General features: G+C 38.0%; 1 protein-coding gene and 1 non-coding gene across 2 annotated transcripts; both read right to left on the bottom strand.

Moving 5' to 3' along the window:
* Cysltr1 (cysteinyl leukotriene receptor 1) lies at positions 1-24523 on the bottom strand. The gene is made up of 3 exons (XM_052734720.1): positions 24045-24523; positions 6141-6226; positions 1-2878 (listed from the first exon to the last, which is right to left on the bottom strand). The coding sequence occupies exon 3, from the start codon at positions 2850-2852 to the stop codon at positions 1830-1832; it is 1023 nt and encodes a 340-aa protein (XP_052590680.1). The 5' UTR covers positions 2853-2878; positions 6141-6226; positions 24045-24523; the 3' UTR covers positions 1-1829.
* On the bottom strand, positions 10735-10897 carry LOC128118342 (U1 spliceosomal RNA). Its single transcript, XR_008221160.1, has one exon. It is a non-coding gene; the product is annotated as a U1 spliceosomal RNA (small nuclear RNA).
* Positions 24524-25756: the final 1233 nt, after the last annotated feature.

Below are 25756 nucleotides of genomic sequence, written 5' to 3' on the forward strand. Positions count from 1 at the left end.
TGTAGGAATGAATAAGCAACATGATTATTGATATGCAATAGAATTTAACTGTAGCCATATTTTGTTCTAATTCTTTCAAAATTGAGAATTGATACAATAAATATGAATCAGCACATTTAACAGCCTCTTATAAATACTTTAAAATGATATCTTACTATATATTTTAGGGTAAAATTTTAGCGTATCTAACTGTATTTGAATTCTGCAAAGGCCCACAACAAAGGCAAAACAAGTATCATTCTCATTCTACAGCTGAGGAAGTTGGAGTTCTGTGTGTATAGGATTTGCTTAAGGTTACATAACTATTAATAGAGACCAGCTTAGCATGCAGGTGTCCTGGCTTCCAGTGTTGTACCCTTCTACCACACTATGCATATTGCTGCAAAGCAGAAATGTAGAAAATGAGACCTGATGTCTTATGACAAATATATTCGATATTTGTCTCAAGCAAGAGGAAACAATTTGGGTATGGCCAGTTTTTAGATGTGTTCAACAGAAATCAATGAGTTCTAGTTATCTCTAATCCTTAGAGGTCTCTCTTCATTATGTATTGTTTTTATTTCCCCAAGGGGCACAGCAGTAGAAGTGAAATAGAAATAGCTCACATGTGGCAGATGCAGACAGAACTCCATTCACGGTTTTCCTTTTTTCCACCTCTATTATCATTTATTTCTTCTGAGGTAATGTGACTTTTGAAACTCAGAATGAAAAGAATGAACTTCAGCAAAACTTTGCCAATGAATATCATATTTTAGTCACAATCAAGCTGTTTCCAATGGTTTGTTTTAAGAACAAAGCTTCCGCTATAATATAAAAATTACTGCAAATAAGTGATATTACTTTCAACGTGCTAATAAAAAAGCAGAAAGTATAAAACAGCAATAAATCTAATAATTAACTAGCTATAAATGCGTATCATAGAACAAGATAGATTACATGTATTTATATACATATACATAAATGCACTTCTTAAGAGAATGACTGATATTCAAATTTTTCTTCTGGTATCTTATATAGTAAATTTTGATTACAATAAAACTCATGTAGAAAGGTAGCCTTCTTTCAGATGAATTTTAATTGTTTTTGCTCATATATGGGAAAGCCAGTTGTCTAACTCATTGAGGAAGGACTATATTGGGTTGGGATTGAATTCCTAATAGGAACCTCAATGAGCAAGAAAAACATTGGGGGCTTGAGTCAAGCAAGGGTAGAAGAGGATTGGAGACAAGCTGGCTTTTGATCATACTTATCTTCTTTAGTTTCCAGATTGTAAACTGCAGGCGGCCTATAGACCTATTTAGCTGAATACTGGTCTGTCCTAGCACTTGAACATTCTCTTCTGGAAGATAGGGCTCTACTTTGCCTCACTAGTCAGTGCTACAAAGGAATAGACTGACCGTACAATTCTGTAGCTTCTGGGTCATCTCCAGGTCTCATCGGATGGCATGCATGTAAAGGGATATGTTAGGATGACTAATGACTATTTGCTAATTTTAAAGCTATATTTGAAAGCTAGACTCAAAATTCTAGTTCATATCCTTTGTAACCCCTTTTATTTGAAGAGGAAAAATCTTGATTTCATATTCAGTTTTATAGTTCAGAACCACAAATATTTTCCACCTTCTGGGGAATAGTAAAAAAAAAATCTATGGGTTAGTTCACAGTGATAAACTGAATTTTGAACAATTAGAATATCAAATGATAGGATTTATAAATGAGATATATTTAATAATTTATAAGTTATAATGGAAAACTTTTAAAATTGTGATTTAGAAAAATACTTGTTAGGGAAATTATTTTTGTTGTTCTGCACTTGAGATGGGTTTGAATTATTCTTTACATATTTCTTCTCCTTTCTCTGGCAAGGAAGCTTTCTTCTTGGGTATGTAAGTCATACTGGACAAAGAATGCTTTCTAAATGTAGATAGTCTTCTCCTAAAGTTTCCGCCTGAAAAGAAATATAGGAGAGGGTCAAAGCAGCAATTCGATGCAGCTAGAGATAAGGTTATGACCACTGACTTCTGCATCCTCAGAACAGAATCACAGGGTCTAGTTTCACTGTTTAAAAAGTGAAGGTGGATAGTTCGTTGAATATGATACGGCATGAAGCTAATTAAAAAGGCAGCTGTCACAACTATGATCATTCCTATAGCCTTTCTACGACTTGGCAGGTTTTTCTTCATTGAATTTTTTAGTAAGGTCAGAATGATCATTGTGTAACAGACAATTATGATGATAAAAGGGATGATGAAGCCAAGGAATAATGACACATAGTGCAAGACCAAAACAGATTTTTTAGCTTGATTGTCCTGTGGAGGCTCAAAGCATTTAGTATTGTTCCTCTCATCTTGGTACGATTTAACCATTAAAAATGGAGAACTAATCAAAATCACAAAAATCCAAATTCCAATACACACAAACCTGGCCTTTTTCTGTGTAACCAAATTAATGTTCTGGACTGGAAAAACAATTGCAACACACCGGAAAAAGCTCATGGCTGTCATAAATAAGATGCTACAATAGAGGTTAACATACAAGGCATAGGTGCTGAGGCGGCACAAAAAATCACCAAAGAGCCACTTGCCTTTGTGAACATAATAGACCACACGGAGAGGCAATGTACATACACACAGTAGATCTGCTATGGCTAGATTAATCATGTATACTTGGAAGGCTGATTTCTCATGATACGTTTTTATGAGGACATAGAGCACAAAGCTATTGCCAAAGAAACCCACAACAGAGATCATAGAGTACATTGTGGAGTACACTTGATTGCGGAACTCATCGATCGTGCCATGGCATGTGTTATTACTGGCAGAAGATACTGTCAGGTTTTCAGCTCCATCCATGTTATCCAGGAATGTTTGCCTGGTGCCTACAACATATGAAAAAGATCTTATCAATTAAACTGGATCTTTAAATTGTAGTGCACGTCAATTCACTTCATAGTGTCACTATACTTTTTATGTGTAATTAAAATATTTAATAGATTTTTATTATTCTTTGAAAATACATATTCATACATGTACACAATGTGTGTTTTGATCATGCCTGGCCTCCACCTCACCCTCCAAGCCCCTTCCAGCACGTCTTCCTCCCAACTTCATGTTCTCTGTTTCTCTCCTTTTTAAAAATAACCCACTGAGTCCAATTAGTGCTGCTCACATGCACATCCACCACAGCTGGAAGCAATTGTTGTCACATTATGAGGAGGGAGTCACTTGAACTTTGACCCCAAGAGGAAGGTCTGGGTCCTCCAGACATGAAGAAAACTTTTTTCCTCCTCTCACATCCATTTTTTTTTCCCTGAGAGAATTCTTAATCCCCAAGACCTAGGTAAGATATCCCCCTCATATTGTAGATGTACTGCTCTAGCACTATTCCATAAAATTTCCCTTCAAATGAATTTATGATTTTTCACTTACAGAAAAATATACTAGTATATATATATATGAGTGTGTAAATATGTATTTATAATAATCATCATCTAATTATTAATGTATTGCTTTATAAGAGCTTTAAGTTCAGTTAGCAGCTAAAATTGGTACAAAAATACTTGCTTTCCCCTAAAAGAGAACTATGTAACATCTTGTGGATGCAGGTCATACCCAGGGAAAATGATCTAATTCATGTTGGTGAAACTCACTCCTGTAGGAGAGATTCTTAATCTGGGATTAACTCTGTTTAGAACCATAGAACACCACAGCAGGAGAAACCTAGTGGCCACAAAGTTACAATAACGATGAGAAAAAAGTTTCAGAGAGGTGAAATTTATAGTTGAAAAATCTGTACCATAATTTAAGGCTCTTGGGAAAGATATGGCCTAGGTGGTCAGGATGTACTTGTTGGGTGAGGAAATTGTGTTGTTGTTCATTCCCATTCCTTTCTCAGACTTGTACTCAAAGCTTTGAGCTTAGTCATACACAGTTCTTTCATAGCAAAAGATTATTTGGTCTATCCAAATTCATTCCAGAAGCTAACAACTTCTGATTAGAAACAGCTAGGAATGAGATAGCATAGATATAGTCATTTCTTCAGTGTTCTGCAGATCCTTTTACTTATCAAAGTGGAAGCAATTCAATACTTAGTCTCTTATTGATTTGTTGACTTTTCTATAGCTCATGGTCCCTGGTAAACAAGCTGTCTGGAAGAATGCTCAAGAATTCAAGTGCTACTAGTGTGGAATAGAATGGACCTTGTCCACATAGCGGGGATATGGATACAGACAGCTCTGGCAGTTGTTGCGGGTGGGACAACTTGCCATGTTTCCAACCAGGAACAGTTTCATCTGCTGTTCGTGATGTGTCATCCATTCAGCTTGTCATTCCAGCTATTTATATTTTTTTTAGCATTGAAAAATTCCATTTTCACCAAGAACTATTGATGTAAGATTTTTTAAAAATGAAGAGGAATAATTCTAAGGCTATAGAGGAAAAACCAGCCCACCATTCCTAATGCCTGCATTAGTTTTCAATTTGTGCTCCAGGTTTCTTTTCCTATTGGTTCTGTGAATTCAGGTAAAGGAAGGGAAACTTCCCCAAATTAACCCAATCTTTTTTGTTGATACTGTTTTAGGTATTTTCTTCAAACTGAGCCGTTTTATGCTATGAGGCACTAGATGGTGCTATTGGGATTTTTGATATAGCTTTCCCCTTTTTACTTTTATTCACAGTATTTGAGAAATCAATGTAGCATGCTTTTAAATATGTGTCTATAATATGATATACAACACGATCTTATATTGTCACCATGAAATGATTACTATCACTTCCTGAATGATGATTGACATCTGTATGTACTGTGAAATGACTGCCACTAAGAAGTAGGTTAGTTAACAGCTCCACCTCAAGCCCACCTTGGTGGTACATTTCTGTAACCCAGCACTTGAAACGCTGAGGCAGGAAGATGGTGGATTTGAGATCAGCTTGGATCACATAGGGAGACCTTGGCTCAAAACCAATATACAGAACAAATCAAAACCACATCCACCACCTCATTTCCGTCCTATATTGTCCAGACTGAATTGCGCCCTTTAAACTATGCCTTCTCTCATTGTCATCCAAAGAAATTTCTATCCTTATAGAACTCCTAGAGAATTTTCAGTCTGATTTGCACATCAGTGCTGTGTTATCTTCCCTTCCAGACTCTCTGGTTTATAAATAAGGCAGTGCCTTATACAGGACCAGTTATTCATCTTCTTTGTTCATAAATGCTCAGTGTCAATTGGAATGATAGAAACCTTACCATTTGAAAGTATAATTATCCATTTGAAACCACTTAGAGTGACAGTCTCATTGCACTATAATTGAAAGTCTTTTCAACCTTAAACACTAAAGATGCTGATGTAGACAAATTGCTTCCTAAAGTACTAAGATTCTAAATTATAAAGCTTAATTTTAAGGGTTAAAAATACCCACACTGTTGATATACAAATTATTTCTTCATCCATTGCTCATTGCAAATAAATTTGAAATTCTCAACTGCTTGAACAAAAGATGCCAAATAGAGCTGATAAATAACAATGAAAAGTACACAAAGAAATGAATGCCATCTAGTTCTATTCATAACCAGCAGAGCTCTTTGAAACAGAATAAATTTCCTTGTAAATTTCAGTAGTCAGGTTTGATTCTTTCTTTACACACAAATCAAACCAATTATTTATATTAAGCCATAAAAAGAAAATTATAGAATTTTCAAACAAGGACTGTATTTTAAAGGGGTAGAGATCATTTAGTGTAAAGTAGTCATTTCATATATAATGACAAAATTCTGAACAGCACTTAATTAGGTTTAGCATAATTTACTGATTTTCCTAATGATGTGACCCCTAGGAGATGGATACAGAGAGTTCCTTTGGAAGCCTATGATTTCTTAAGAACCCAGTCCTGCCTTCAAACAGCTCACAGTTGGGGAAGGAAGTGGGTGCTGAGGAGTAATAACTCAGTTGTTTGGAGTTGCTTGTCATAAGTCTAGTAAAAGCCACCTTAGCACAAAGCAAAGGAATTATGACTTCATTAATGAAAGGAAGCAGTAAGCACAAATGGTGTCGACTTTATTTCAATGCAGATGATGAAGAATGTTACTTAAGAAAATTGCAAATTGAACAAACTGGGTTCATTCTGAAACTGGAGCCGTACCTCTTTATGGCACTGCAGTACCTTCACAACGTTTCCTTCGTATTGGGGCCACTGTTCTTACGTTGGACCGTCAGAGTACGCCCAAGCTGAAACCATAGATTACAAAAAGAAGTTAGTGACCGACCTCAAGAGCAGTCCGGAAGGGTCATGGGAACTTAGCAGCCTTAAGTACAGGTCCAGAGTGTGATGGCACATCAAAGCTATACTGACAGATTTAGGGCTGCCCATTGGCTTCCATGGCTCCTTGTTTTTCCTTCATCCTTTTTTACATTTCCAAGGGGAGGGAGACTTGGAATAGGAACCAGGAGTGGTCACAGATGTTTGCTGATGTATGTGTTCAGCTTTTGCATCTAAAGATGAACATAACGTTTTAAAATAATTTTTTCTGTGAAAACACATTTTCTCTATAAAGATTTAATTATAAAGTTCAAAGAGGGAATAATTTGGAAATTCTCATCCAAGGACTTAGTTTGCTAGGAATAGGAGTTAGAATATTAAACAAAATTTTCCTAATTTGCTTGGAGCACAATGTTGTTTAAAAGAAGAATGGCTTAATGGAGCTTGAACTAGACCCCTGGACCTATAATAGTACTTATTGGTTTTGGTCACTAGTTTCACATATATACTTCTGGAGAGCAATAGTTTTAGAGTGTTAGATACTTAAACTTTAAGGGATGTGTGTCCTTTTAACAAAATTACTGTTGCAAATCAAACAGATACAACAAATATGTCAGAAATGAGTAAAGAAAGGCTTTCCCGAGGCAGTAGCAACCTGACACTTCTCCATTTTTGTTGTGTTATGGCGACCCTCATTCTTGTCTGCCAGCAAGAGTCCCCAGAGGCTGCCACTTTGTCTTTATGTGTGGTCCCAATGTTAATAAAATAAACATCTTCTTCCAGTTTATTTTTATAAAGTAGACACAGGCCGGAACTTTCCAAAGGAAATCTACTGACAAAAAATGGAAGTAAAAAAGAAAATAAAGAAAATTCAAAGGTATAAAATGTGTTAACCCTGTACTTAGAAAACCATTTTTTCAGAGCGTCTCCAGCTTCTTCTCCCTGTTCCATTGTCCTCCTTTCTCCAGGTAAGGAGTCGACCCTCACAACCTGCTATAGTCTGGGTCAAGTGTCTGTTGGCAATTGAGAATTACTCAGAATTGGCTCTTAAATTTTGTTAATCAGGCAGTAACTTTTTTTTCTCATTTGTTTTCCCCATGTTTTAATACACTGATAAAGATAAACTAAATGAATATTAAACATATAAAATATTTCTGATCATAAAATTATGTGATACCACTCATCCAATCTAGAAAGAAAATTAATTTTGGCATTGTCATAGATTTTTGTTTAAACAAAGCTGGAGTTTCTCCTTAGACTGCAGCAAAAAGAAAGCTTATGAATTTCTAAAATGCATATATGAAAAGTGTAATCTTACAAATTTAGCATACAAAGGAGTTATTCATTTCCATGGTAGTTGTGCAATTATAATGTAGCGTAACATTTCTATGAACAAATGAGTAAGTGTCACACTGTCTGCGGCATAGTGTAGTTTGTTTTTTCCTTCAAGTTCACAACTGTGAGGCAATCCTAGTTTTTTTGAATTCTTTGCTTTGCATACAGCAGGCATTCGGTACTCAGTCATTCCACATCTTGCCCCTCTTTGCCTTTGAGTTTACTTGCAGACTTTTGTTTCTGACAGCAGCTTCTGCTAGTATAAGATGCTGCCATTTGGAACCGTATGCAGGAGAGGTGTTGAAGTAAAAAGATAATTATGTGACTTTTGTGTGTATGTGTGTGCTGTGTGCTGAATATGAAACCCAGGCCCTTACCAATGCTAGGCATGTATTATACCAACAACCTCATCAACAATCTCAATCTCTCTCTCTCTCTCTCTCTCTCTCTCTCTCTCTCTCTCTCTCTCTCTCTCTGTTTGCTTGTGTCTGTGTGTAGTATATACATATGCTGTGTGTGGTGTATGCATGCGGGTCAGAGGATGGTATCAACTGTCTTTATCACTCTCTGCTTTAGTCCCTTAAGGCAGGGTCTCTCACTGAACCTGGGGATGTTCTTTTTTAACTGAGATGGCTGGCCAGCAAGCTCAGGCAATCTTTCTGTCTTTATCCCTCTACCCCCAGTGCTGGGGTTATAGGTGTGTGTGGCTATGCCTGAGTTTTTACATGGGTGCAGGGGATTTGAACTCAGGTTCTGATGGTTGTATAAGTGCTTTTACCCACTGAGCCATACTTCCCAGCCCTAGATACATGATTCTGATTCACATCATTTAATTCTTCTACTTGGCTCATGTTCTGTCAATAAAGTTTATAAAGCTCTTATTCTTATAAAGGAAAGGGTATTTTACTATAAGGGAGAGAGTATTTGCTTGCTATACTTTGAATACATTAAAAACAAATAGGAGAATAATTAACAAAGTAAATAAGAGAGCTCAGAAATACTGTAAGAACACAGGGGCTCAACTTATGTGCTTACAGTTTTGTAGATGTGACACACACATGTGTGTGTATATATATATGTGTGTGTGTATGTATGTATGTATATATATGATTCAATTATATATTATTTTGACCTAAGGAGTCCCCAGGCTGGTATCTTCTACTAAATGAAATGGTACTGGTGCCTTTTTTGTTTTTAGTAAAACAAAATGTCATTCTTGACCATCAACCCAATTTAATATTTCTCCCCTTTGATGTGCACATGATGTGATATGTTGTTTGTACCTTTCTTGATGATTTTTATTGATTGATTTGTCATAGTCATCTGTGATCACTCAATATAAAGTTCCTTATTACTCTTGCTGGAGTTACACTAGCACAAACAGAGCAGTAAGCACATTTTATTAATTTTATATTTCCTTCTGGCCATAGTATATAGTGCATTTTAAATATTGGTTGATTTGAGTTAATCCATTTTCTGTATCATTTTATTATGTTTGTTCAAAATGAGAGGGAATTCTTGTAAGGAGAAAGACCATGATTGGAAATTTGAAGGACTGAGTGCCAGCAGACCTGGATCATACTTCAGGCTGTGGTGGGTGATTAATTAAGTGATCTTTGGAAAATCACTTCCTCTCTGTCAAACCGTTACTTATTTGTAATACAATAGGGTTAGATTTTATGACCTCTAAAGTCCCTTCTAATTTACCATTCAATAAATCTGTAAAGATCAGGACTATTTTTTTTCTTGAGAGCATGTAATATAAGTGATTTATAACTGCAGTAAAGAACACGGACATAAATTGTTTGCAATCTAAAGGCAGCACAATAGTTCTAGATATGATGCTGTTTTCTAAACTAAGTGATAACTATTATGATTAGAAGTTGCTCTACTTACCAGGGCTTACAGCTACCCCTCTCTGTGCTTACACCTTTTAAAGTTACACTTCTGGTTCTGATAGTATAGAAATAGCTCTAATAACTCATATTCATATATAGGTTGTGTGTCTCTGAACTTTCCAAAATACACTACAGAGTTACATACATTCACTCTATAAACTTGAAGATAGTTCTGTAAAGTAAATGCCACTGTTATCCCAGTTTCACATTTGGGAATACTGAGCCGAGGAGAAACAACTAGTTTTGGGCTTCATTAAACTCTGAAGTTATTGTCGTTTGTTCCTTTTTATCATCTCCTGTACCAGGTGCCCATCTTGCTTGATCGCATGGCTCCAGGGTTCCAGGACCAGTTAGTTATTTATCCATCCAGATCTTAGCAGTTGCTTGAAATCTACTTTGCACAGTTTAGAAGAAAGAGGTTTGGGTTGCTGGAAAGAATGTCTTTTCCTTAATGGGGAAAATATTTGTTCCTGAGCCTTTAAAACCTAAATAAACGAGTCATTTTCTTCCCAAGTAAAAAAGGTTTTTTAATTTGTTTTATTTAAACTAAGTGGAATCCATGATGTAAAGATCCCAAATTTCACTTAAGACAACTGTTATTTCCTGTGAGTTTCTGGAAAATTTCTTAATCTTCTGGGATCCAAAGTGCAGAATTAGGTCAATTTTTTAGATAATTTTTGAGTTCAAATGCTTAGAAGCAAGCAAACTTGCTCCCTTCTCCCTAGTGATCCAAGTTGCCTCTGACATCTCTGCTGCTTGCCAGCTGTATCTGACTACCTTTGAATATGTTTCTTGTAAGGAAGCAAAACTATTTTGATTAGATAAATACAATAAAAATAAATATTTTTGTGTTACAAAATGGCCACATAAGATATTCATCTTGCTTGACTGAAACAATACATTTGTTGACTAGTAGCGTTTTGTATCCCATTCCCCCATTCCCTGACAACTGCCTTTTACTCTTCTATCCTGTGGATGAGACTGTTTTAGGCAATTCATGTAAGTTGAATGATGCAGTGTTTGTCTTTCTGTGACTAGCTTACTTTACTTAGCATAATGCCCTCAGTATATACCCATGCTATTAAAATTCCTTCTTTACTAAGGCTGAATTTTACTCCATTTCATGTATATACTGTCTTTTAGGTATTTTTTTTTTGTCAATGGAGGCTTTCAGTTATAGTGTATATTATTATTTATAATAACTTCCTTGTTTTATGAAAGAAGACTCTTCTTATTTATCCTAACTGGGAAGAGTGCCAAAACAGTCCCCCACTACCCCAAATGATGCAGTTGAGTTTCCCACATTGGGGAAATCACAGGAGTCAGCACATCTGGAGTGTAATGGATGAGTCTAGTCCTGGGAAGATCACCTTCTTGATCATTGTGTCTTCCTTGTCAGGTAAATATGAAGACTATTTCTTACAGATAAGACAAACCATTCTTTTTTCAAGAAAATAGAAAAAAAAACCCTTAATTTTCTAAGCAGGTAAGAAAAATAGACATAGAGGTAAAACTATAGTAGTCTTTTAATGAGAAGAGTTCTACATTTGGATCATACTTGCATCTATACTTAGCTGTGTGATCTTGGGCAAGTTGCTCAATCTTTCTGATATTCTGTTGTCACTTATGCAAAAATAAGGTAACAAAACTAAAGGCAAGGATCTCTCTCTCTCTTTCTCTCTCTCTCTCTGTCTCTGTCTCTGTCTCTCGTGTGTGTGTGTGTGTGTGTGTAAATAAGTATAGCTATTGAAAAAAGTAACAAGATTCCACTGAGAAAGAACCCAAAAGGGAAGCACTGTTGATCTGAAGAAGAAAACTGTACTGTATGTCTCCAAATGTGGCCCAAACAATAGTACAAGTAACATGTCTCTCAGGCACACTTAACCAGTTAGCTGTTCTTAGTAGATAGGGTAAATTGAAAGTTAGCCCTGTGGCTATGTAAATAAATGGCACATGAAAGTTATAAATTGAATTAACATGCATTGGACAGAATTGGCTTTGCCACACAATTAAAAACTTATGGTCTAATCATAAACAGAACAAGATGAAATGCTTCATGAAGCTTATCTAAATTACTCCAAACTGCTAGCTTAATTAATTTTAATAAATGTACTGAGATCCAACTAAAATTTTAATGGCTAGGGTTTGATACTGACTCTAAATTTAGCTTTATTCTAGAAAGATGTTTATATATAGTCTCAAGGTAAGTTTATACTAAATGCTAAAGCATATTAACAAGAAATTAGTCATTTTTATACAGACAAACCAATTAGCTTAGTTTAAACTCCTCCCCTGCATAACAAAGCAATACATATAGTACAACTATATATATATATGTATATATATAACATATAGTATATAGCATAGTAATTAAAAATATTTTCTAAGTGCCTATGTGTCTATCTATGCATTTTGCTTAGTTTAACTGAATCTACTTAGGAGAGAGAGTATATCTTATACATCTTATGTTCTTAGCAAGGAAAATCCGTGGCTTAGGACACACTAAGTCCTCAGTAGGTGTTTCTGTTTGGCATTGAATTGGTAGCAGGAGTCACACTTGAGGATGACACCTGGTTCTTATTGGTCCAGGAATAATACAGCAACTAGTTTAGCCCTAGCTACTTCTGTGCTATTCACATCTTGCATAAAAGAAAAGAAAGGGAATTATGCAGATGTTATCAACTGGTGGGTGGGGCTAGAATTCTGAATAACTTTGAAAAACTTAAATGAGACAGGTGATGTTATTAAGGTTGCTAGCAAGCATATTTATGCAGTTTGTTAAATACCAATCAAGAATGTGCTGATTAGAGGAAGAAGGATTGGGAGGGAAAGGAAGAAGGACAGAGAGGAAAAAGAGAGAAAAGAAGAGGAGAAGAGGAGGGGGCAGCTGAGAGGGAGAGGAGAGACGGGAGGGAGAGGAGGATGGGAAGGAGGTGGGTCGGTATGGAATGCAAACTTCAACTTGTTCATAAATCAGAAATGCAAAGTTAGTTGTGATCAACACCATATCATCACACTTTCTCCTACCTCAGAATCTCTTGAAAGCCTATAGCAAGAGTATAAGTCTCACTCAATGATAATTTTTGAAAACTACAAATATGTTATCATAATATCAAATTTGCTTCTCTAATGCATATTCTACTATAAAATACTACTCAAAGAGTAACCGAATAGTATCAGGATTTAGGATTTCATGAGAATCCAAGACCAGACATGATCATAGAATGAGTCATAAGGAACATAGCAATAAAATGATCCCTAATGACATATTGCTAAACCCATAGATCAGTGAATTGCTCCACCCTCATGAGAGAAACTTCTTTCAGTGAATGGCAACTACCAAAGAGACACACAATTGGACAGTGACAGAGGGTGAGAGACTTTGGGACACTCAGCCGTAAGTGTCTTTATCAAACCCCTCTTTTCAAGGCTTAAGGCTCTATGCAGAAGAGATTATAGAACTGTAAAGCCAGAGGTGGTAGATGACTCCAAGGAAACAGACCCAACAGGACTGATGCACGTATGAACTCACAGAGACTATGACAGCATGCACAGGACCTGCACAGATTCAAACCAGAAGAATGTGGGAGGAGTTATGGGAGAGGAAAGAATATGATCTGAAAATATTGTATGAAAAAGAAATTTTAAATATAAAAGAAAAGGATGAAAACTGTTTCCACACACTGTAAGCCAATGAGAATGAAATGCGTATTAGAATATTGAAAAGAATCTCAGAGCTACTCAGTAAAACGGAAGCTGCTGGAAGAGGCTGTGAAAAACGATTTGATGTCCATGAAAGAGGAAAAGAGATTGTGGAAGCTGCAAGTGGAGGACCAGAGTAGTCATAGATGGAGGGAAGAAGGCTCACTAAATCACAGCTTGTCCAAAGTGTCGTAATATTTAACACTTTATAGTAGTTAAAAACTTGACAAAGCTGGGCAGTGGTGGTGCACGCCTTTAATCCCAGCATTGAGGAGGCAGAGGCAGGCGGATCTCTGTGAGTTCGAGGCCAGCCTGGGCTACAGAGAGAGATCCAGGACAGCTAGGGCTACATAGAGAAACCTTGTCTCAAAAAAAAAACCTCCCCCCAAAAGATTTAAAAAGATTGACAATTAAAAATGTTTGTTTGGAATTATGCAGAGAGAGTCTAAATAGGGTACCTCCTCTAGGAGCTCGGGGAATCCTGTGGAAGACGGAGGAACATCGTAGGAGTCAGAGGGGATGGAGGACACCAAGAGAACATTGCCCACTGAATCAACTGAGCGGAGTTTACAGGGCCTCCCAGAATCTGAAGCGGCAAGCATGGGGCTGCACGGGGGTTGCGTGAGGTCCTCTGCAGACATATTATGGCTGTTAGCTTGGTGTTTTTGTGGTACTCCTAACAAACAGTGGGAGTGAGGGTGTCTCTAACTCTGTTTGCCTGCTCTTGGGGGACTCTTTTTTTGTTGTTGTTTTTCTTTCATTTTTCTTTATTAAGAAATTTTCTACTCACTTCACATGCTATCCACAGATCCCCTTTCCTCCCTCCTTCCACCCCCCGGCCCTCTTTCCCAAGCCACCCCGGCATCCCCACATCCCCCAAATCGAGGTCTCCCATGGGAGTCAGCAGAGTCCAGCACACTGAGCCTAGGCAGGTCCAAGCCCCTTCCCACAGCACCAAGGCTGTGCAAGGTGTCACACCACAGGCACCGGGTTCCAGAAGCCTACCAGGGACAGATCCCGATCCCCCTGCCTGGGTGCCCTCTTGGGGAACTCTTTTCCTCCTGTTGGGTTGCCTTGTCCCGCCTTGATATGAAGGCTTTTGACATGTCTTACTGTCATGTTTGGTTGCTGTCTTTTGGAGGCCTGTTCTTTTCTAAAGGGAAATGGAGGGGGAGTGGATCTGGGAGAGAGATGAGGTGAGGGAGAGGTGGGAAGAGTGGAGGAAGGGGAAACTATTTTTGGGATGTATTGTATGAGAGAATAATCTACTTTCAATTAAAAATGTTTGTTTGGAATGAATTTGTTTTTATTCATGATTAGAGATGGAAGAGCATCCAGAGAATATCTAATGGAACCCCATTTTCTTTTTTGAACCCCATTTTCTTTATGACCCAGAAAGACAAAAGCATTGTTGGAAGTAGCGCCAGAAATTAGTGGCCAAGACTGGACACTGGAATGGTCTGGTGATCCTCTACAGCAGCACACGGTTAGGTTTCAGATGCCTCGAGGTGTATCACTGAACACTGATGCAGAAGACAAAGCCAGTACTTATTCCTTTCAAGGGCATCCAATGAGTGCTCAATTCAATTTGAAGAACTATTCAGTAGTACAAAAATATTCCATTTTAGCCTTGTAGTCACTTTCCCATTGTTTATTATGTGGACAGCTTATAAACATGGCCTTCTGACTAGCTCTGTTTGTCTTTTGTTTTTTTCCTTTGCTCAGGCCACATTGCCATATGTAAAGTATTCTTTGTCTTCATCCATATCTGATGTAATTCAAACCATCTTTAAGCCAATCTCTTACATCATATTCTCCATAAAATATTTCTCTATCCTTTGTGGTGATATATTAGTTATATTAAAAGATACTTTATTATCCATTTAATATATCTACATGCTCTGTTAGGTCTTTGAAAAACAATATATATCCTCCCCATGAAGACTTTTCTACCTTCCAGAGAAAGATATAGATGTATTAACAAGTTAATGTACAATACCATTACAGATGCTGTAATGGAAATATAGACACACAGATAAACAGGGCATAATGGTTCATGCCTAAAATCCCCAAACTTGAAAAAGTGGGGAGGATTGTGAGTTCAACTCCAGCCTGGGCTACATAGTAACTTCCAGGCCAACCTGGGCTACACAGGAAGTCCCTGTCTTAGAAAACCCACATCCAGGCCGGGCGATGGTGGCACATGCCTTTAATCCCAGCACTCGGGAGGCAGAGGCAGGCAGATCTTTGTGAGTTTGAGGCCAGCCTGGTCTACAGAGTGAGATCCAGGAAAGGCACAAAGCTACACAGAGAAACGCTGTCTTGAAAAACCAAAAAAAAAAAAAAAAAAAAAAAAAAAAAAAAAAAAGAAAGAAAACCCACATCCAAACAAATGAACATGAAACATAATAAACTACTTTATGAGCAGTGAATATATGTCAGAAAATGCCTGGGAAAAGAGAATGGGAGGGCAACGAGGAGAAAGCAGTGGTGTGAAGCAGCCTGGCATGGTTTGGGGATATGGAAATTTGATTGAGCTGAAATGTAAGATGGCAGGTTATTTGTTTGCATGCACGTATATTTGAAAGTGTGGGTGTCTGTGCTTGACTGGAGTATGAGGATCAAAAGTGAGAAATCAATTTGGGGAATAGTGCAGAAAGTAGGACACAGAAAGTTGGTAAAGGTCCTGTGTACCATTCTATAAAAGTTGAGTTCATCTTGTTGGTAATGAGAAGCTTGCAACAAGATGCAGACTGAAAAAGGAATACCGACAAAAGAAAAAGAAAGTGTCCAAGTGTGGCAGCTGAATTATGCTTTACTGTAGCTGAAAGTGGGGCCAGTAGGTTCAACTATATTACAAGTTCCTTAGAAACAGAGATGACATCTTCACATTTCCTCTTTCAACTAGTTAATTTCTCATTCTACTTCCCAGTTTCTCTCTTGAGTGGTTTGCAAAATCTTTTGCATTTGCAACAGAAACACAATGAATGACTGGTAAGATTCTATGCTTTCCTGTTAAAAGAAACTCACATTATTAACTCATCTATGGATAATATGCCCTTTGTTATTTCAAGAATTTTCACTGGTTTGAGGTGGAGGGGTCTTTGAGGTCATGTTCCAGTGGAACATGTGGCAAAACTGAAGACTGGAGTTGGAAACAGTGTGGTGACGCTTTCTCAAGAACACATAATTAGCCCAATGCAGTGGCACACACCTTTCACCCCCAGCACTCAGGAGGCAGAGCAAGGCTATGTAGAGAGTTCCAGGACAGCCAGGGGTGCTGAATGATACCCTGTCTCGACAAGCAAGCAAGCAAGCAAGCACACACCATCCTTATTGTTTTTCTTAATCTCATCAGCAATGTAATTTGCAGATAGCCTTTTGAGGTGGTCATTGGGGTTAAGATATGCAAAATGCCAGCATTTGTTTCTCTATTCTTTTCTTACTGTTTTGTTTTTGAGACAGGGTCTCACTATGTAGCCCAGACTGGACTTGAACTCACCATCCTTCTGCCTTAGCCTTCTGAGTGTTGGGATTACAGGTATGCGCTACAATGCCTGGCTCAGTTTTCTGTTCTTTGCTTTTCTTCTGCAGTATTTATCAACTTTCACGTGGCTGACAGAAATCTCTTACCAACTAACTACTTGCTTAAACTTTAGTCTCTCATTTTCAGCTGTCTATTCAACTGCTACCATCTTTCCTCTCAAGTTACCTCTCCAAGCAACTTTTCTGTTGTCTTTTTTCTTCATTGTGCAAGTAGCTTTCTAATTGTGGGTGCATAGAATCTAGTAGTCACATTTGATGCCACCACACCCTTATCCTTCATCAGACCTGTTGAGTCTTATTTTGAAATACTTGACTCTGTATCCTTAGTTCAGGATCCTTATCTCTTTATTCCTTGTCTACTTGAAGGAACTTGAACACTATATCCTTTTGTACTTCTATAAAGCTACAGGTAAGCCTGGGAGCTTAAGACACCATTGCTTATACTTCAAGGTTCAGTTTGAAGTTGTCCTCTATGAATGCTTCCATATAAATGTTCTACTACCTCATTCATCACTGTGCGGTAATTATTCTTTTTCTGTGAGTATTCTTTTTTACATGACTACTTAGGCAGATATGAGCCCAGTAATGAGAGTGAGTGTACTTTATTCAGTTTTGCTCCTGTTCTTCCTAATTGGTCAGTTTCAGAAGAGTAACTGTAGTTTTGAGTGCTTTTTCATATTAGAGTACTTAACTTCCAAAGGCTGGTGTCTAGGGGGTAGAGCAAGGACCATGTTATTTTGGAGTGGAATGTGGGTGTCATTGTGTAGGAATATAAATAATTGTGTAAAGTGGAAATAAAATTTGGGTGCCTCTAAGGAGGTAGAGGCTATTAAAAATACTTGAAAATATTTTAAAAGTGCAGAGGACCATGAGTTCAAAACTGATTAGGTCTGAGGCTGATAAGAATCTAAAGACCCAACGATGTGTTTGTCTATGGGCCTGGGTGAGGCTGATGATGTGTTTTAAAATCAAAAACAAAAGAGATCAAAAGATGAAATCAGTAGCTGGATGCACTTTTATAATTGTTTTGGGTTCAATGCTTCCTCAAGACTTCCTTTCCCTTTCTAGTAAATGATGGTCTGTGTGTGTGCTGTTGGAGGACTGCCAGTGGGGGTGCGCCGGTGGCTAGGCTAGGGCCAAAATAGAAGGGGAAGTGGGGGAGGCCGGGACTCAGGGTTCAGTCTCCTCCAACAGATACTTCCTCCATTTCTTCTGGGCAGGGGCAAGAACTAGGTAATATAGTTTGTGAAGGTGCAGCTCAGTGAAGCCCCAATTTGTTTGAGCAAGTCCCAAGTGCCTTCTTCTTCTCCACAGTAGCTTATTACTGTGACATGAAAAATATTGTAGTGTTGTCAATCTTGTAAGTCTGAGGTTATGGAGAGAAGGAATTTTGTTGTATTAATCTTTTGATAGAGCAGCCACTCACTAATATTTGTTGGATGGATATATAAACTAATAGGAAGATCAGCAAATATGAGTGTTTTATAAACTGAAAACACTATAGAAATACAAAAGTCTTATTTTTTTTTTTGCTACTCATACAAGAATGAATTCAGGTTTTACCTTCTGATAATGATTTTGGCTGCCTAATCCCTCACTTCTCTCATTTTGTACTTACATTATGCCTATTATCTGTACCAATAATATAACCATCTTTATTTTAATATCATACATTTTCAGCACATAGGAATCTTGTGTCCCTAGTGAAGTCATCTTGGGCAGGAGAAGAAAAGCCAGTTATTGTCTTCCTAAGCATTAGGACCTCAAAGCCCCATCCCAGTGTTTGCATTTATAAAAGCATGTAATAAAAACACTTGTGGAGTGATAGGCTGTTGATTGTTTGGAACAAGGTAACCCATCGTTCATAAAGACTTACCTATATAAAGTCAAGCTGTAGCTACAATTCCATGGCTTTTCCCTGTGGTAATAAAAGATCTTGGGTCAGGGACAGAATGGTATGCCTATCCTATCATTCCAGTAAGTAGTGTTTTTCCTCTTGGTATTTCCAAGGCTGTGGTTAGCAGCATTTTCACTGCTAGTGAAAGCTCTAGGTATGCTGAGACTGCACTGGAGACAGCTCTCAGATGTTGCTTTAGCAAGAGCTTCTTCTCTTTAAGAAGACAGGCACTCTGTTGTTGGACAGTTGGAATGCAAACACGGGACGCTATGAAGGTCCAATGAGTCTTCGGTGGTGGCGTTCAGAGCTGAAGATACTGTGTCTCACTGCACATAGTAGTCAGATCAAAGCTGTGTGTAAGACCTAATCAGAAAGGAAATGCAAGGCACAGAAAGGCTATGGAGATCTTGATGAATGCGTAAGTGTGGATATGTGGTGGTGGTGATCGTGGTGGTGGGTACTTCTACCCCTGGATTAGATGATAGAAATATGTTACAGAAAATCTACATGCTTTTGAACATTTTGTAAGGGCGAACTCGATGGCTCAGTGTCTTCCAGACTTAAATAATTATGTGCCAATTGACAGCAATTTGGAATCCCTTGAAACACTATGGCTATTGCTCACAGCTAGTTCTTAGTCATGCTCTTAGCCTGTTAGTATTTGGACCCTGAGTCTTGGAAGCAAATTGTCTGTTATCAAGGAGATAATTTATGTTAAATAAAAATTCAAGTTAAGATTAAGCATAAACGTTGATCAGCATGGAATGAAAAGCAGCTTTTAATACCGCATGAAACCCAGAGACTTCCTAGGAAGATTGGAACAAGTACATAGGATATGTCAGAGCTGCTGGGGTGTTGTTATTGTTAGCTAAGCTTCATTTAGCCTGTTTTAGTTCATGACAGCACAAGCATAAGCCTATGCAAAAACAAAGGCTACGGATCCGACCCTGAGAAAGCTTATTTAATCTTAGGCTTTAAAAGTAAAAATTGTGATGCCAAATTATATTCTCCACTCCTTTTTATAGACAGGGAATTGATGAAAAATAAAAAACCAAAAACCAAGCAACCAAACGAACACAAAATTAAACAAACAGACAAAAATCCTTGAGTGGCCCCGAGACTCCTTAAGTCTGTATCTCAACTCTTTCCTTTTCTGCTAAGTTTGTTAAAGTGGGACCTCAAATGTTTGGAATGTATTCATTCCACAAGCAGTAAAATAAAAAAAAATGACATTTTGTTCGTCTAAAGGGAAACCAGCCATGAGGTGGAAGAGAACGAATAAGCAGAGTACGAGACTTAGTTGCATTGCAAGCTATGTTTAAAGGAGAGCCCTCCACCCATCTATGAAGAACTCTGAAAGACAAAAGTGATCCTAATTTGAGGATGTTTTAGGACCACAATTGTAATATGGATCAATGTACTTACGATGTCTGTATTTCTCTAACTGGATTAAATGGTTTCCTCTATTGGCTTTTTGTGGGCATGAGGATATGCTATCTACTTGCAATGGATCTGCCAGACTTTATAGTAGTTATATTTCCTCACTAAGGACCAACAAATTAACACGCTGCCTTGTGAATCAATCTCTTTTGTAGGGCTGATTAGTATATCTCTCAGGTGTTCATTCATGCTAGAACAGTTTTTCTCATCAGTCCTTGAATTGTACTACACAGATGTTCACGTGGACAGAAACCCAGATGATATTGAGGTAAGGGGTAAAAGTGGCTGTAAGGTGCTTGTATTTTACTATGTGATATATGATATGTATATATGTGTGCGTATAAAATATATATATATATAAAATGTATTTATTTGTAGGAAAATGGTTTGCATTATAGACTGTTATACAAACGGCTTTGGGACACAATAGTGGAGTACTTGTATTACATTATGAACTTAATGTAAAATGTTGTTTTGATACTTAGCTTTTGATTGTAAGAATCAGCAGGTTTAATGAAGATAGGCTAGTGAAAGATAGTATGATCAAGCAAATTCTTCAATGCTATTTTATTCTCAGAATTCATTTTGAGGCACACAGTTCCTGGCATGCAGTGTTAGTGACAAGCCTGGGCTAGATCACACCAACAGGCCTTTGCCCTACAGGTGTTGCACAGAGAACAGGGGAGCAACTAGCCCTGCACTCTCCCACATGCATTCAGTTGTGTGATGCGTTTGTTTATGAACTGAACGCACTTTAAGCAAAACCCTTTGAATGGTGACTTGAATTGTGAAGTTGCTTTCACTTTTGTCTTTGTAATAGATTTGGAAACAATACCCCTATCATTATCTTAGGGCATTTTATACGCAAAGAAACCAAGATATACTGATATTCAGTAACTTGTTAGAAAGAACACAGCTGGTTGAACGCCAAAGTGAAACCTAGGATGAGCTCCTAGTTCTCTGGCCTAGATTTCTTCCTATTGAGATCTGCCACAGGACAGTTTGGAGTAGCTGCAAAGAACTTATGAATTCAAGCTGGAAGATACCTTGAGGCAGACATTCCCAATGCTTCACTGTGTTGGAGTATTTAATGGCCATTTTTGTGTTCACAATGTGTATGAAACACGATGCTAGTTATTGCTGGGTGGAGGAGTTAAAAATAAACCTATTTGAGAGAGAGAGCAAGAAAGGGTATATTTGAGGGGTTGGAAGGAGGAAAGGGAAAATGATGTAAATGTTTTTAATGTCTAAATAAATAAATAAATAAATAAATAAATAAATAAATAAATAAATAAATCCCCTGGTACCTTCCCCCAAGAATCTCGCCTTTAGGGGAGAAGAAGAATTGTCTTTGCATGGATCACACTCCTGTGGACTCTCTTCTTTCTTTGGCCTGAAGATGTAGGCACTGTGGCACTGCCTGTTTCAGTCCTTGACTTGTTTACTGAAAATATTTTTTTGAGTTTTTATTACCCTTTGTTATCACACTCTAGATTAACATTGGTCTCCATCTCTTATCTGTCATTAACATAGTGGGACCATTAATTTCTCATAACCCATAAGACATTTCTCCTTGGATTCTTGCCTTCATCTCAAACTTAACAGGTCAAAACAAGAGCTCATCATGTCCTGCGTTCTCACTTTTATCCCAGGTTACCTGTTGCTACAAATAGCATTAACACCAGTGCCTGCATTCTATAGTATTAATATTTTGGAGTTACTTCTCAGCTATTCTAACAATGTTTGTAATCTAATCACTTCCCAACTTCCATTTAGTCTTTCTTTTACAGGTCTCTTCAGTTCTTCTTCATCTCATTTCCAATACCACCAACCTAAGCTTAACTTTTATTCAAATTTTCTTTCTGTTATTTTCCAGCCCAGCCAGTTCACTGTAGCCAGGTTAAGATTCTTGCTGCTATTGCTCCTGGTGCTATTTCTGGTACCAAAATGGAATTCAGACACTGCAATATTTTTGCCATTTACCACAGGCAAACTTATTCAATATAGTCCCAAGTTTTACCTCCTTTCTAAAGCCTTCTGCACGTGGTCTGTATTCTACCTTTGGACTTATCGGTTTAATTATCTCACATTGTTCCATTCTTTATGTTTTATAGTCACAGCAGCATTGTAATTTCCCCTAAGCATAGGGACTATGTCTTATCTACTTTGGACGTAAGACTTTGTTTGTACTGAGCTTGAACAATACTTGCTTTATTGGGTTATAATAAATTTGAGATATTTCAATTGGAACACAGGAAATAGTAAAATAGACGAAAGTAAGCTAGGGATGTAGCTCAGTGGTGGAGTAGTTGCTAAGCATGCTCAGAAACCTGGGTTCAATTCCCAGCGTTTCCCCCTCCCCCAAAAAGATAAAAGTAGAAGTCCTCAGAGAGCCATGCTAATTGAGAAATGATTACAGTTACCATTCATGGCATCAAGGCTCCAAAGTTGGGCATGCCCCTTGAGTATCAGTGCTTGGTACCCCAAAGGCCAACTTATCAGTGCATGGACCATGGAAGGATCATTCTAATAAATGCATTAGAAGTTTAATTAAAGGTAGGAGAGAGCAGGTAATGGGAAGTGAACATGTGTAACAGTAAATTAGGAAGACATTGACATGGCAGATTCAGCCTTGCCCTAAACTGTGAACTTTCTGTTTTAATTGATTGGATCATGGTCTAGATATTTTTTGTGGGACCTGAATGACCAGCATAATTAGGATTTGCACAGAATGAGAAACAGTATTTTTTAAAAGAGATAGATGTAACTATAATATATGAAAATGAGAAACAGTACTTTTAAAGGACATAAATGTAAATATAATATTGATTGGGCTTATTTACTATGTAAACACAGGTAGCTTTTAGTCACAATTGGTGTATTATTTGTAAATAATGACAGGAAAGAATTTTTCAGTGACTTAAATTTGATGCCACAGATATGATAAACTTAAAATTGTGTAGACACAAATTTCAGCTAGAATATACTGCGGCCATGATACTTAATAAAACATAAAATGTTTGCTATCATTCTTAAAGCACTCTACAAACAAATCCAAGTTAGCTGCCCTCTAAATATATGGAAGCTTGTTTGATTTCAAAACAATTGTAGGGACAGGGATTTAGATCCACTGGATTTAAAGAGGCAGCGCCTGCCAGTCTACCTGGACACCATTGAAAATAGTCAGCTAATCCTGACAGCTAAGAAGAAAAATGCGCTTGCCCTAAGAATTTGATTAAATCATGTGATTTCTTAGCTCGGTGTTAACCTAGTGTGTTTTATTCTAAGTTACAAAGTAGATCGTAGGCATTTCTTCTGTTTATCTGCAGCTGAGAAGGCTTTCTTTTTGCAGTCTTTAGTCAACTTGCCAATTTCTAGCAGTGCGGTGTGCTTCAAGGAAATTGCTTAACCTGTTTGAGTCTCCTTTTATATTTGTCAAAGTGAGGGCGTGGGGGAGGGGAGAATGAGAACCAGAGTGAGAATGAGGGAGCGAGGGAGAGGGAGAAACATCCTGCCTCAGTTATAGGATGCTGAGAAGTTTAAACGTGTGAAACTTCCTTGTGAAAATTCTAGGTCAGCCCTCAACTGTTCGGTTTACCTGCAGCGGTCACTGTACCCTTTTATTCCACATTAAAGGCAGCTTGAACTGCATTAGAGTAGCTCTGCTGCAGCCTTAAGATGGGAGCTTAAGGTCTGTTTTGCACTTTTGGCTGAATTGTAAAGGCCCTGGAGACTTGGGGAGTGTTACCTCGACAGTTTGCCATATTGTGCCTGCAGCAGAGGCAGTGAGCCACACTTGTTGACAGGCTGACTAGATGATCAGATCTCTGGCCAAGAACCGAAGCAGAAAGAATTCAGATTAGCAGCCTAATTTAAAGCAGATAAGGCAGAGCAGGTACCCCCAAACTCTGAGGTATTTGGTAAAATCTGGCATCAGAGAACTTTACTCCATGCCCCCAATTTCCTTACCTGCTGATTCCAAGCTTCACAGTTTAAGGTCCTGTCGAGTTTGCTCCCTGAAGCAAGAGCCAAATCTTCAGAAAATCCAAACTGTAAGTCCCCTGGAGAGCTAGCCCTGGATAGTGAGCTGCAGAATAAATCTGGGTCCTCTGGATGGTCCACTCCATTCACAGGGCGTCTGCTCTTTAGGAAAGCTGCTTTTCAAGAGGAGAGAGGTCAGGGCATGGCACGTTTGCTAGCCAGTATATACCGATTCTTCTTCCTCTTTCTGATTAGTCCTCAAACTGCTTAAACCACGCCAGTGTTTAGCTTTCCTGGTGCAAAGTGGGAGAAGGGAGGGAACAGAAAGGGAGAAAGAATAGAAACTGGAGACTTGCAGGTTATATGCATAAATGAGTGTTTATCTCTAGCTACTGCAATAGAAGCCTCAGGAAGTCATGCAGCTGCTCTGAGGTGGGAAGTAAGGAGGAGTGTGTGCTGTTCAGCTTAGTTCTCTCTGATTTTTATGACTGGAGGGTGGTTAGGCTATTTGTAGGCGGGGAAAGATAATCCTAGTAGTATATGCTAATATAACTGGCTTTATGTGAATCTCAATCTTAAGATAAGATATATTTCCTCCCTCTCTCTGTCCCACCCTCCCTCCTCGCCCCCACCCTCTTTCCTTCCCTCCCCCTCCATCTCTCCCTCTCTCTGTGTGTTTCCCTCCTTCATGACATTTGTGATTCTATAAAAAAATTTAAAAGTCCGTTTATTTTTGGTAACTTATGTCCTAGAAGAAAAAGGACATTCCAATCTAGTATGTGCTTCTTAGAGCCTGAGGCAAGATTTTGATGTTGAAAACAAATTGATAAGACTATGAAGTAAACCGGGTAAATGAACTACACTGAATTTTACTATCAAAATACTGTGTTGGGATAGACATATATATCAACGCTTTGTAAACATAGCCTCATTGTTAATAACTAGTTTGAATGATTTCTAAATGTCCGGATAACAGTCCAACAATGATTTTCTGGCCTGTTATGGGCTACAAGAAAAAAAATCACTCCAATTTTGTCTCTTTAGGTAGCAGAGTGACTTTATAGTCACTCTTCATTCTCTTCTACAGCATCTTTGGATGTGGTGGTAATGATGATGCTTGGGAGAAAAGGTCATTTAAGTATATTTAAAAGAGAAGATGACATTTGGATTCAAGACCAGACTCTAATCTTATCCTTGGGAAGTTTATCAGCTGGTATTTTAATTAGTATTTCTTCAATGTAGTTGGGCTCCCCAGAGATTTATAAGGAACTTGGTTAGAGATACAAAATATGCACTTTTACTTTTCCTCTGGTGTGAGTCGTTTACAAGCATTTTGACTTACAGTAGAAGGGGAATTTATATCTAGACGTTGAAGAAAAGAGCTTTAAGATAGCACCATTGCAGGGGTGGCAGTGAGGGGGTGCTGCCCTACTTGTTTACGTCTTTAGTGTTTCTCTGTTCCTGGGTTATGGGAAGAACAGTGTAACACTCAGCCCCATGGGGCCTTGTACAGCTGCTTGACTCCTACCTACCGTGTTCTCTGTTATTGACTGTATTCCATTTCTCCTTTCCTATCCCTCACATCCCTTGTTTTCTTCTCCATCCAATTTCGTCTATCTCCCCACACTGCCTAAAAATGATGAACTGGGTAAATTGACACTTCTCTGCTGTTATCTCCTCACCTTTTTCACTTTCCTCGA

Source organism: Peromyscus californicus, unplaced genomic scaffold (genome assembly GCF_007827085.1).
Source record: "Peromyscus californicus insignis strain IS unplaced genomic scaffold, ASM782708v3 Scaffold_10__1_contigs__length_136768540, whole genome shotgun sequence".
Lineage (NCBI taxonomy): Eukaryota > Metazoa > Chordata > Mammalia > Rodentia > Cricetidae > Peromyscus > Peromyscus californicus.

Bases quoted from the DNA above. Each gene is read 5' to 3' on its own strand.
- Cysltr1 (XM_052734720.1), bottom strand. From the start codon at position 2,852: ATGGATGGAGCTGAAAACCTGACAGTATCTTCTGCCAGTAATAACACA.